The sequence below is a fragment of the Mobula birostris genome, chromosome 23 (genome assembly GCF_030028105.1).
Source record: "Mobula birostris isolate sMobBir1 chromosome 23, sMobBir1.hap1, whole genome shotgun sequence".
Classification (NCBI taxonomy): Eukaryota; Metazoa; Chordata; class Chondrichthyes; order Myliobatiformes; family Myliobatidae; genus Mobula; species Mobula birostris.
This window is the reverse complement of record NC_092392.1, coordinates 60315170-60328879: the sequence shown is the minus strand read 5'-3', so window position 1 is coordinate 60328879 and position 13710 is coordinate 60315170. Positions and strand designations below refer to the sequence as shown.

At 44.6% G+C, this 13710-nt stretch overlaps 1 protein-coding gene across 3 annotated transcripts in view; it reads left to right on the top strand.

Moving 5' to 3' along the window:
• ntn4 (netrin 4) overlaps window positions 1-12527 on the top strand; it is a 685630-nt gene extending 673103 nt beyond the window's left edge. Inside the window, exons 8-10 of one of the 3 annotated variants that reach the window (XM_072240966.1) lie at window positions 902-970; window positions 2185-2355; window positions 11787-12527. In XM_072240966.1, coding sequence (XP_072097067.1) covers window positions 902-970; window positions 2185-2355; window positions 11787-11920 — 374 coding nt within the window. In that variant the 3' untranslated portion in view covers window positions 11921-12527. The remainder of the gene's footprint in view (window positions 1-901; window positions 971-2184; window positions 2356-11786) is intronic. The other 2 variants (XM_072240967.1, XM_072240968.1) reach the window with 2 other exon arrangements.
• The last annotated feature ends 1183 nt before the right edge of the window (window positions 12528-13710 follow it).

Here is a 13710-nt window from a genome sequence, read left to right as displayed (position 1 = left end):
TAAAGTTGTTAAGCAAGGAAGCATTGAGCTGAATGGTGAAAGGGTTGGAGTTGTTTGTTGTAATTAGGCCACTGTCACCACCGTCAGGTAGAACTTACTTTGTTTTACATTAATATGCTTACAATCTGTTCCTCCAAAACAGTTGATTTATTAAAGTAAGTCTCTTTAAAATTAAAAATGTGTTTTTATGTCCAAAATTGTTATTTTGTATATTTAATGCTAATGATAAAAGTTGCATGATGTAAGTTTTTAAAGGAGTACATGTGAAATACAGTAGTATAAAAAATGAACAAAAGTGAATATTCAACGTTTAACAGCATATATGTGTACCTATGGTGTAGACACAATGATTTAAGAGTTCTCAATCTATATAACACTAAATAAATAGGAATAATTAGCTTTTTATTGTGCCTGACTGTGTTGACAAAAACTAAGTAATGACAGGAAAACACATATTTTATGAAAAAATTACAAAATCAGGAGGTTGTACAGAAATATTACTTGATTGCTGAGACCTTGTTCTATAAACATATAACTTTAGATTTCTTAACATTTAAATTTTTTTCTTTTCAAAATTAATACCTGTTTTATCCAAATTCTCAAGAATCAGTGATTTCTGTCTTTCATACATTTTGTCTCCGGATAGAAATGGGAAGAAATGGAAACACTCAGCAGGTCAGGCAGCACCTGAGGAAAGGGAAACGGTTAGCGCCAAAGCCGAGAAAGGGTCTCATACTGTAAAGTTAATCATCTGCTGCTTGACCTGCTGAGAGTTCCCAGCATTTCCTGTTTTTTACTTCAGATTCCCAGCATTTGTACTTTGGTTAGTACATGTATTCTTTAGTTTTTTTTATAGATTTGCATAAACATCTCTGAACTCCGTGTTAACTCTTCGTTTCAGGGAAGTGTGAATGCAGAAGCCAGGTCTTTAAAAACCCCTACGTATTCTGCAGCATGAATTATAACTATGGTGAGTTGGAGACATTGTACTATTGCATTGCAGTTCAGAGATGGGACACTTTCCCAGTGCGGGGAGGGAATGTCTAAGGAATTTATGAACCAGCCCCACTATTTCAACAAAGGGCAAGCCCAGGATTCCCACCAGCTCTATGTGAGCAGGAGCTCTGGCATTCTTTAACCTCATGAATACGACCTTGTTATTGTTCACATTTTGCCGCCTTTGTGCTCAAGGGAGCTACTCATTCCATTTTAATCTCTGGGATTCCCTCCCTGAAATATTCCACTTCTCTAACTCTCTCCCTCTCCCTCCACCAGGGCACCTCTTTGGTGCTGGCCGTGTGGAGTTTGCACATTCTCCTTATGTCTGCGTGGGTTTCCATCAGACACCACAACATCGCCCCCACCCCCAAGCCACCAACTCTGCTTCTCCTTCCCAACACTTCCTCCCGATCCCAGAATGGCAGCCTCTATTCCCCACTCGCAAAGCTCCCTGGGGTGTTAGTGAGGACACTGCCTGCCTATTGCCAGTAATCCCACTGAATCCACCCCCGCCTCCCCACAAATACATGACCTCTCGCCCCTTGACCACAGTGTTCCTGCCCACCTCTGTCCCAAACCACTCACCTCCAAGTGCTGGGCCCTGGGAGAGGAGGCAAACTGCAGCACCCTCTGGGTAGTTGGCCTCAGAGACAACTGGAAGTTTGATGTGCTGCACCTTTGGTGTCGACATCTGAACAATCCAAACACACACATGTGCTGACCCTCCTTGGTCACAAAGGACTTGCACCGTGGATGTTGAGAGGATGTATAGGACCAGAGGGCACAGAGTCAAAATAGAAGAGCAGAGATCAGGAGGAGGGTGGTGAATCTGTGGAATGCATTGCCACAGATGGCTGTGGAGGCTAAGTCATTGGGTATATTTAAAGTGGAGATTCATGGGTTCTTGATTAGTAAGGGTGTCAAAAGTTATGGGAAAGAAGCAGAGAATGGAGTTGAGAGGGACAATAACTCAGCCATGGTCAAATGGCAGAGCAGACTTGATGGTCCTCGCGTACCATATGGAGGAATGAAGTCGAACGGAAGTGTGCTGGGCCAACAATTCTGAAGTTACCCGATGTATTTATTGTACCTCCCAACAACAAATCACTCAGCACTCTGCCTTGTCCTGGTGGTGCATGTCATTGAACTGAATCGTGATCTACTAATTCCCTTTCGTTGCCACAGTGCTGAAAGTAAAGGTTCTCTCAGCTCACGACAAAGGGTCACATGCAGAGGTTATCGTGAAAGTCAAGAAGGTGTTTAAATTGACCAAGTTAAAGATTCACCGGGAGAAGCGAGTCCTGTACCCGGAATCCTGGACAAACACAGGTTGCACCTGCCCAGTTCTGAATCCTGGTAAGGGACATGTTAAACTATGGAACTCACTACCATCCTGATGAATATTCTATCCCCAGCAGGCACTTGTTCCTCAATGCTGCTCTGGCAAACCATCGAATTAGTTAACTATATTCACCCAACGGGAGCACAATTAGCCTTCCAGCTTCCACTTTCCCTTTGTGATTTCTTCCAGCGTTGGGAAGGAGTCACAGAGGGGGCAGCATAATGTTACACTCAAATATCACAACCCAGCATTCCTCTTTAAGGGTACATTGCACCGGGATTGGTCACACCAGTATGGCAGCTGCAGGCATATCCCATCATGCTTTACCTAGAGATGTTACCAATGTCATTTCATGCCCAGATGCTCAAACAAAACCTTGGTTGCTAGTAGACAATTAGTGATGCTCTGCCCTGAAAAACCTAGACCTCTTTGCACTGGGCAGCACAATGGTAAACTAATTGGAATCCTGCCATCTTATTCTACATAAGAACATAAGAAATAGGAGCAGGAGTCGGCCATCTAGCCTGTCGAGCCTGCTTTGCCTTCAATAAGATCATGGCTGATCTAGCCATGGACTCATCTCCACCTACCTGTCTTTTTCCCATAACCCTTAATTCCCCGACTATGCAAAAATCTATCTTAACCTTGTCTTAAGTATATTTGCTGAGGTAGCCTCCACTGTTTCATTGGGCAGAGAATTCCACAGATTCACCACTCTCTGGGAAAAGCAGTTCCTCCTCATCTCCGTACTAAATCTACTCTCCCGAATCTTGAGGCTATGTCCCCTAATTCTAGTCTCACCTACCAGTGGAAACAACTTTCCTGCCTCTACCTTATCTATCCTTTTCATAATTTTATATGTTTCTATAAGATCTTCTCTCATTCTTCTGAATTCCAATGACTACAATCCCAGACAACTCAATCTCTCCTCATAGTCTAATCTCCCTCATCTTTGGAGTCAACCTAGTGAACGTCTTTTGCACTGCCTCCAAAGCCAGTATACCCTTCTTCAAGTAAGGAGACCAGAACTGCTCACAGTACTCCAACTTTGGCCCCACCAGTACCCTGTACAGTTGCAGCATAACCTCCCTGCTCTTGAATTCAATCCCTCCAGCAATGAAGGCCAACATCTCATTTGCCTTCTTGATAGCCTGCCGCACCTGCAAACCAACCTTTTGTGATTCATGCACAAGCACTCCCAAGTCCCTCTGCACAGCAGCATACTGCAATTTTTTACCATTTAAATTATAATCTGCTGTTTCATTTTTCTTTCCAAAGTGGATGACCTCACATTTACCAACATTGTACTTCATCCATTAGACCCTTGCCCACTCACTGAACCTATCTACATTTCTCTGTAGACTCTCCATATCTTCTGCACAATTTGCTTTTCCTCTCAATTTAGTATCATCAGCAAACTTCGATACACAATTCTGAGATTTGTTGCATCTAAACTCCAGAGCAAAGTTCTCATCCTTCATAGTGTCCGCTCATACAATACGTCCACTTCTGAAGGGGAGAAATATCTGCTACACAAAGTTTATTCTCTAGATCCCTTTATGTGAGTGATTGAATGCTGCAGGAAATGGTGGGAGTGCTAGTGGAAATTTTTATTGTGTTAAATGTGAGGTAAACTAATGCTTTCATGTAATAATTGTGAGCCGTGTGAAGTGGTGCTCTTCTACTGCTGTAGGCATGTTATCTTGGTGCTGGAATGTGTTGTGACACTTGTTGGCTGCTCCCAGCACATCTTTTGGTTATGTTTGATGCCTCTGCAATACTGATGATGTGGTGAAGTGGATTTTGTGCTGAATTCTTTAAATTTGATGAAACTCATCAGGAAACAGAAATCCTGCCTGGTAGGTGATCCTCTAAAGGAGGGATGGGGAATTATTCTTGGTCAGTTAGGTTTCAAGGGGCTGATTACTGGGATCAGGCCTAGCACATGGGAAGGCAACACACCCAACAGTGGCTGGTCTCCTTCAACAGACTGTTAATGGCGACAGCCTTTCTGTTGGGAGTGAGTCCTTCTCCATTCCCAGAGTAGCGGATGTTCAGCCGCGGTTACCCCAGAAGGGCTTCCCTCCTCCTCCCATTTCTCAATCTCCTCCACCTCTTCCTCCTGCTCCTCGTTATGACTCCCTCTTGTTCCTCTTCCTTTTTCTTCTTCATCATCCTCTACCCCACTCCTCACCTCCTCAACCTCTTGCTGGTATGCCTCCACCTCATCCCCCTTCTCGTTCCATCCTCCTTGTCTCCTTTTTCCACACCCCCCCTCTTTTTCTCCTTCATCCTCACCCCTCCTCCTCATCTCCCTCGTTCTCGCTCCTTATTCCTCCTCACCACCTTCCCCATATCTCTCTCTTCCTTGTCTTCCTCTTCATCCCCTCCTCCTGAGCTACTCATCATCGACCTCTTCTCACACCCTCCTCTTTACCTCTCTCCTCCTTATCTCTCTGTCCTTTGCCCCATTCTACCTTGTCTCCCTCCTACTTGGGTCCTTCCTCCTCATCCCCTGCTTGCCTCCTTGTCCCTTGCCCCCACCTCCTTGTTTCCCTCCTTCTCACCCCCTTTTCTCACTCCTGATCTCCCTCACCTTTGCCTTTTCCTCATCTCCCTTCTCCTTGTCTCCCTCTATGCCCCCTCCTCCTCATACCCCCCTCATCTCCCTCCAGCTCATCCCACTAAAGCCCCTCCTCCACTTGTTCCTCTTCATCTCTTTTCTCTCTGTCTTCCTCTCCCTTATTGCCCGTCTCCCTCCACATCACTCCACCAAACCCACTCCTCCTTATCCCTCCACATCTCCCTTCTCCTCACTCCTTCCCCCTTTTCTCCCTTTCCGTCATTTCCCTTCTCCTCCTGCTCCAGGTGTCCTGCTCTTCTCTCTTCTGCGGGTCTTGAGGCTTTCGGGCTTCAGGATTTCTTGTTGCACTCTGGTCCAGCAAATCCTGCAGCCACACTGTTGTAGATCGGGCAGCACAGGGTGCTCCTGATCTGTAGGCCATGCGCCACACCGCTCGGTGCTCCTGGGCAGATGCCGGCTACGGAGTCCCACCACCAGAGCCCCGGTGGCTTCCCGCAAGGGCCTGGCACTCTGCTGGTATAGGATAGCTGGCAATTATGTTGGGCAGTGGCGTAGACATTGCCCCAAGCAGAGTGCCAGCTGTCCTGAGGGAGAGGGAGGGAGACAAAGAGGAGTGAGTGAGGAGGAGGGAGATGAGGAAGGTTTAAGAGGAGGAAGGATGAGGAGGAGAGTGTGGAGGAGAGAGATGAGGAGGAGGGAGATGAGGAGAAGATGGTGGGAAGGGAGGTGAGGAGGAAAGAGATGAGGAAGAGGGAGATGAGGAGGAGGGAAATGAGGAGAGGGGATGATAAGGAGGGAGACATGGAGGAGCAAGTGAGGAAGGGTTTTCTTTCTACCTGGAAACCAGTCACCACTGGAATCCCCATGAAAAGGGCAGCCAGTGAAACAACAGTCTTCCTGCTCCAGTGACTTGAGTTCAACCCCGGACCCCGTGTTGTTGACGTGGGTTCCGCATGGGTACTCAGTCAGAGTGTTGAGTACAAGAGCTGGGACATCGTGGTGCAGCTGTACAAACTGTTGTTGAGATCACACCCGGCATACTGCATGTGGTTCTGGTCGGCCAGCAACAGGGTGTCATGAGGCTGGAAAGGGTGCAGTATTATCGCTGAGGTTGTTACCAGAAATGGGGGATTTGAATTGTAAGGAGAGGCTGGATGGATTAAGAATTTTTATTGGTTTATCAGTTTATTATTGTCAAAGATGCAATGAAAAGCTTGTCTTGTATTCTGTACACAGTGCATTGAAATAGAACAAGATAAAACAAGAACAGATTGCAGAATAAAGTGTGAAAGCTACAGAGATAGCCTTGTGTGGGTAAACAATGATGTTCTAAATTCATAACGAGGTAGATTATGAGGTGAAGAGTCCGTTTTATCAAACAAAAGGTCCATTCAAGTCTGATAACAGTGCAATAGGAGCTGTCTTTGAGCCTGGTGATAGATGCTTTCAGGCATTTGTACCTTCCTGCCTGATGGGAGAGGGGGGAAGAGAGAATGGGTGGGATCTTTGATTATGTTGGCTGCTTTACCAGGGCAGTGAGAAGCGTACACAGAGAGGAGGCTAGTTTCCATGATGTGCCGAGCTGTGTCCACAACTCTCTGCAGTTTCTTGTGATCTCAGGCAGAGCCTTTTGCCATACAAAACCATTTTGCATCCAGATAGAATGCTTTCTATAGTGCATCGGTAGAAATTTGTAAGGGTTGATGGGGACATGCCAAATTTCTCTGGGCTGTAGGAGATTGAGAGGTGACCTTATAGAGGTATCAAATCTCATAAAAAGGGTGGATGTTCATGGTCTTATGGTCTTATATCCTGAATAGGAAGTCTACAATTAGAAGGTCGAGGTTTACGGTGAGAAGGGAGATATTTAAAGGGGACCCATGGGGTAACTTCTTCACACAGAAGATGATAGGTGTAGGGAACCAGCTGCCAAGGGAACTGCTAGAAGTGGGTACAATCACAGCCCTTAAGAGCTATTTAGACAGGTCCCTGGATAGGAAGGAAGAATATGGGCCAAACGCAAGCAAATGTCACCAGGTGGGTCAACATGAACAAACTGGACAAAGGGCCAGTTTCTGTGTTGTATAACTCTGTACTCTGTGGCTTTCTCCCAAGATGGGCAAGCTGGTGCGTTCAGTGGCAACGGTAAAGTTCCCCTAGAGGGTGAGAGGCGGATCAGGGATTGGCGGGTTGGGGTGTTGGTGGGGGAGCTGGTGGAATGTAGGGAGAAGAAAATGGGGTCAGTGCAGGATTTCTATAAATGGGTGTCTTATGATCAGCATAGACTTAGAGGGCTGAAGGGCCTCTTTTTGTGCTGTAATGTTCTATGGTTCTAATTCTAAAGAAGAAAAAATTAGTAAATGTAATTATTGTAAATATAAAGATGTATCCAGTGCCAGTGCTCAAGAGGCCAATAGAATCAAAGTAGGTGAAATAATTTCTTTGCAAATACTGTGCCAGGCTGACTTGTCTGGCAGCATGGAGACAGCATCGGAACATGGCCAGGCTGTGCCTGACTGACTTGTCTGGCAGCATGGAGACAGCATCAGAACATGGCCAGACTGTGCCTGACTGACTTGTCTAGCATCATGAACACAGCATTGGAACATGGCAAGGATCTACCGCCACCTTTTGGAAGATGTCTGTGGTGAGAAAATTGACCTGGACCTCCACAGTGGGAAGATCAGGCACACAAACTCAGTCAGGGATTTTCCTACAGATTGCATGTAGGAGATAGAATATAGAACATTACAGCACAATACAGGCCCTTCAGCTCACAATGTTGTGCTAACCTTTTAACCTACTCCAAGATCAATCTAACCCTTTCTTCCTACACAGCCCATAACCCTCCATTTTTCTTACATTTATTTGCCTATCTAATAATCCCTTAAAAGCCCCTAATGTATCAGCTTCTACCACCACCCCGGGTAGTGTGTTCCATGCACCCACCACTCTCAATGTAAAAAAGAAACTAACTCTGACTTCTCCTCTAATCTTTACTCCACTCATCTTAAATGCATGTCCTTTGGTATTAGCCATTGTCATCCTGGGAAGAAGTACTGGCTGTCCACTCTATCTATGCTTCTTATCATCTTGTACATCTCTATCAAGTCACCTCTCATCTTCTTTTGCTCCAAAGAGAAAAACCTCTAGCTCATGTAACCTTTCTTGAAAAGACATCCTCTCTAATCCATATCTTGGTAATGACAGACTTGGTTACCTTGCTCTCCAGAGAGTCAATGAGATGTAGGATCTCTGAAATCTTCCTGGGAGTGGACCTTTTACAGATGGCCATGTCTTTGCCACCTGTCCTGAAGTACCTGCGCCCACTTTGAATTGCTAGTCCTCGTCCCATCAGTTCCACCATCCTACCTCTTCTGTGGTAGTGTCTGGGAAATGAGTATGACCTGATTCCCCTCCAATTTTGTGGATTCCAAGGCCAGCATGGGAAGTTCCACAGGCTGAGCAAGTGATGGTTGGTGGCAGGCTTGTGAGACGGGGTGTTCCTTCCACCACTTCTGTGTGCTTCTAATGTAGGGTTTCTCAACCAGGTTCTGCAGAACCCTAGCGTTCCATGAGAGGTCACTACAGGTTCCACAGGAGATCATCATAAGAAAAATAAGGATCATTTTTGAACTTGGCGCAAAGCACAATGCTAGCGGTAGTGGGCAGTGATTGAGCAGTCCTGTTAGCAATTTCATTAGAGATCTCTCAGCCCAGTATGGCAGTGCGCAGTAGGACTGCATTTATTTGCTTGAGTCCCTTCTCAGTTTTTGACGTGAAATTGGGGAGGCCAGTGATAATTGGTGAGCACTGTATTGTATGGAGCAGTGGACGGTAGCTTGATAAATGGTGAGTGCTGTAATGCACGGAGGGGAGGACAGAGGTTGATCACAAATCACAGCCATATGACACGTAAAAGTGCTGATTATTTTAAATGGCTATTGGAATTGCAAAACAGAGTAAAGCTTTCGTTAATAATTTCACAGTCGGTAAAAGGATACATGAAACAAGTTACTTAGCAGCAGAAATTACCCCGAAAAGGAAAAGTCACACAGCTGGTGAGAACCTTTTGATGCCAGCATGTAAAATTATAGTGAGTAAAATGCTAGGACAAGATGTTGTATGAGAAATTGAAAAGGTTTCACTCCCAAACAGTACAATAAGTCGACGTGTTGATGACATGTTATGATGCTGAAGAAGTATTGTATGATAAACTGTCTGGAAACAAAAGGTCTGTCTTGGAGGAATTGTGTTGGCATCTGTGCTGATAGTTGGCTCAATGGTTGGCTCCATAAGGAGTTTTGTTTCTCTTGTAAAAAGAAAATCCTGATGTTATCATAACACACTACTTCAATATTGCAAATAAATTTTCATGTTGTAAATAGCATTAATTAAAATCAATTTACAGCCTTTATTTAAATTAAATCTACCGAGCCTACCTTTAGAAAAATTAAATTGTAATTTGGTTTAAGGCAGTAATTTAACAGAAATTCATTATGTTTGCTTTAAAATTTATGAAAGGGAAAGGGATTAGTTTCAAGAAAGGTAAGCTCAGCTTAACTGCCTGTTTTTTTTTCCCAAGAAAGGCTGGCTAAAAATTCATTCTCTACTCAAAAGAGCATTGACAATTATTTTTGGATGATTATATCTTCAGCTTTACTGATCACGCTAACGTACCATGAGCTGTAGATATAACAGTTTTTACGCAGGGGTTCCCTGAGACCTGAAAATTATTTCAAGGGTTCCTCCAGGGCAAAAAGATTGAGAAAAGCTGCTCTAATGCAAGGCCTCAGTATTTTTAGGCCTTGAAGGTTCCTTGAAGGCCTGATTACCTAGAAGGCTTGAAGGCCTTCTCCATTTGAGCACTCAGGATCCAAAAGTTCAAAAAAGTCACTACATTTCCTCAAGGAGGATTGAAACACATCATTGAATCTCTTCCTTTGTCCTCTGGTAGAAATATTTCCTCAGCCAGAGCTTGGAATCAAGGGTCCACTTCAGGAGTCTGGTGTTGACCATGTGAAGGATGTGACCTGCCCGTCAGTGCAGACTGGGTGTAACTGGGCCTTACTACTGGGGATATTGGCCTGAGAGAGGGCACTGAGGTCACCTATCCTCCCAGTGAATTTGGAGGCTTATGCAAAGGCAGCATTCATGGAATCTATCAATACACCACAGGAAGCATTGTATCCGCATGCATCATGGTAACTGCTCTGCCTGTGATTGCAAGAAACTGCAGAGAGTTGTGGACACAGCTCAGCACATCATGGAAGCCAGCGCTCCTTTATGGACTCTACCTATACCACAGTGCCATCGTGGTTCATGCGCTGATATTACAGATACCTCCATTTCCAATGGAGGAAGTAGTCACAAACTTAGTGTCCACTTTTGAACCCTTTTGCCACGGGGAATCTTAACAGGAAGTTAAATGTCATAAGATGTTTTCACGGAAAGCCTCTATCCAAACTGTGAATAGCAGGCACCGAACATATACAAAGTTAATATATTTTATTGTTGAATAGCCTGATTTATAGCACTTTTAAATAGCCATAAATTATCTGTGCATCAGTTTTCTGGCTGTGGTCTCTTCCTTTTGGAACAAAGTCAAAGGATGAAATTATGGCTGAGTATTTTTCCACAGGAATTCTGTAAATTATTCCAAGGATTTAGGAAGTTTAATTGCAACATTCTGCTCAGCTGTGTAAAGTGGTTTGGATATGCTCGGCAGCACGACTTAGAACAAAATAAAATATTTCATAGTTTAAGAAATAGGTGACCATGAAGTCCTGGTTCTGAGATTTCAACAAGTCAGTACAGGGTATAAGATAGATAAAGAGTTTAACGAGTGATGATTCACTCGTCTCTCTTTACCTTGAAAAATATACGTATATCATTAGTTAGACCAGCCCTGAGTGCTAGTTCAAAAGTTAGAAAGTTACGTTGAAACTTTCTAAAACTCTAGGCCACATCTGGAGTGTTCCTTACGGTTCTGGTCACCTTATTATAGGAAGAATGTCGAGGCTTTGGAGATGATGCAGAAGAGGTTTACCTGAATGCCACCTGGATTAGAGAGCATGTGCTATAACAAAGGTTGGACAACCTGGGTTTTTTTCTCTGGAGCTGCAGAGGCTTAGGGGCATCTGATAGAGGTTTATAAGATAGGGTAGACAGACCATATCTTTTCCCAGGGCTGAAATGCCTACTACCAGAGGGGATGCATCTATGGTGAGAGGTGGTAATTTCAAAGGAGATGTGAGGAGAGTGGTACGTGCCTGCAATGCACTGTCTCGTCTGGTGATAGAGACAGATACATTAGGGCCTTCTGTTTAGATAGGCGCATGAATGTACAGAGAATGGAAGGATATGGACATTGTGGAGAGAGAAGAGATTAGCTATTTGATTATTAATTTAATTGGTTCGGCACAACATTGTGGGCCAAAGGGTCTTGTCCTGTGCTGTACTGTTCCATGTTCTAATGTGCAAAAACAACACCTTAGTACAAAACAAAAACACAGAGACAAATCCATGATAGAGCAAGGGGAAGTCCAAGGCATCCCATTGCTGAGGGAGGATTAGGGGTGTGCATGTTGGTTCAGCAATCTGATAGGGTTGTGCTGTTCCTGAACCTGGTTGTATGGCACCTGAGGCGCCTGTACCTCCTGCCCAGTAGTAACAGCAAGAGGGCATGACCCTGATGGTGGGAATGCTTCATGATAGATGGTGCCTTCTTGAGGCAGCAACTCCTGTTGGTGGTGTGGAAGGCTGTGCTGGTGATTGACTTGGATGTGTCCACTACTCGCTTCATCCTCATGTGTTCCTGTGCCCTGAGCTGCACTAACCAATGTCTCTCACTCTCTGCAGGCATGGAATACCTCATTGCAGGGCATGAGGATGTCCACACTGGCAGGCTAATAGTCAACATGAAAAGCTTTGTCCATGCTTGGAAGCCGGATCTGGGCCGAAGGATGATACACATCTTGAGATCTGAGTGCTAGTCATGCTAGTGCCTTTAGACCAGAGTGTGCTTGCCCAAGGTGTCGAGAGCAGGTCCCCGTCTTGAAGAAAACATTGAGTGGAGAATTGTTACATTGGCTTTCTCAAAGAACACTTGCACACCTAAGCATTTGCTGAACTGGTTGTAAACTAAATCTGTCCAACTCCTCGAATTCTTGTTTCTCCCTACTGAAAGAAGACACTTGCTTTTTAATATAACGCACTTTATGAGATGGTGGTCATGGCAAGGGAAAGATTGTCAGACAGGCAACTTGAAAAGTATGCGTGGATGATGGGAGGGCTGGTAAGCAGGACGCAGTGGTTATAACCTGCTAACATCTGTAGCATTGAAAAGGACTTTGGCTCAGAAGAGCTCCAAGAGTTTTATCTGGAAAAAAGGTAAACTGGAACTTTTTGATCCGACAGCTGATTGTTGGCTTCTTTTGTGCTGAGATCAAAGACTAGCTGAGGATAAATGAAGCTGAGCAGTGCATCTGTGACTCATGGCTGGAAGAAGCACTTGTCTCTCATGGCCACTGAATGTCCTTAAAGAGGTTGCACCATGAGATGTGGTTCTATGTTTGTGTCTACACACTGTATACCACTGAACCCAATGAATAAAAATAAGTTTTCCGCAGTTGAGCGATAGTTTTTTAATAGATGTCAACTTTATGCTCTGGATTTGGAAAGGAATATTACAGTGTTACATGATGATACAACACATAGACTTTGAATGTGTATGCACTTTGCAATCCTATGGATTTGCAACATCTGATGTTTTTGTCATTTATTTTTTACTTAATCCATGAAATAAAATTGGCATAGATGTATCCTTCTGCACTCAATGGTCTTCCATCAAAGAATGGCCTAGGAATTCCATACTCCTGGGCAGAGCCCCCTGTGGGACAAGCATGGAAAGACAGCAGCATTCCCCAGTGGCAGAGGGGTAGGTTTTGCTGAGTAGGGAATGAGTTTCAGGCTGTATCATCCCACTGGGAGATGTTTCCACATTCCAGTGGGAGCTATTCCCATATTAGAAGAGGAAGTATTCCATAGGGACCTAGCTGACCCCGCACTCCCTGGTTTCCTCAGAATCTCCCAGCAGTGGAACAGGCTGGATTCGATTTCTGTGCCTGCAGATTTGACATAACAGGACACTGAGCAGTACAACACAATACAGGCCCTTCTGCACACGATATGGTGCCAACACAAACCTACTCCAAAATCAGTCTAACTCTTGCCTCCTACACAGCCCATAACCTTCCATTTTTCTTATGCCAACCTAGGAGTTTAAATGTATCAGCTTCCACCACCACCCCCGCAGTGTATTCCAGACACTGACCACTCACAGTGTAAAATACCTGCCTCTGACGTCTGCCCCAAACTTTCTCCACTCACCTTAAAAGGATGTCCCCTCTGTTACTGGCCATTGCCCCCCCCCCCCGGGGAAAAAGCAAGGTCCAAGCACAGTATTTCACTCTGACTCCTGCAGTAAATCCAGGGCTAAAACAGTCAGGCTATGTACAACAGATGCAGGACAAATGGGTGATGCCAAAGTGTTTGCTGGATAGTAACAATGGTATCCTAGCCTGCAGGACCAGTTGCGTTTTGATGACGCATGAGCAAGTGGGTTGAAGCTTGTGGTAGAGAGGCCACTCATAACATTGTTAATCGATGATTGATTCATTGTCAGAGGATTCTCAATAGAGTATAGAACGTAGAAAAGTACAGCACAAGATGGGCCATTTGGCCCATGATATTGTGCCGATGTTTTAACCTACTCAATGATAAA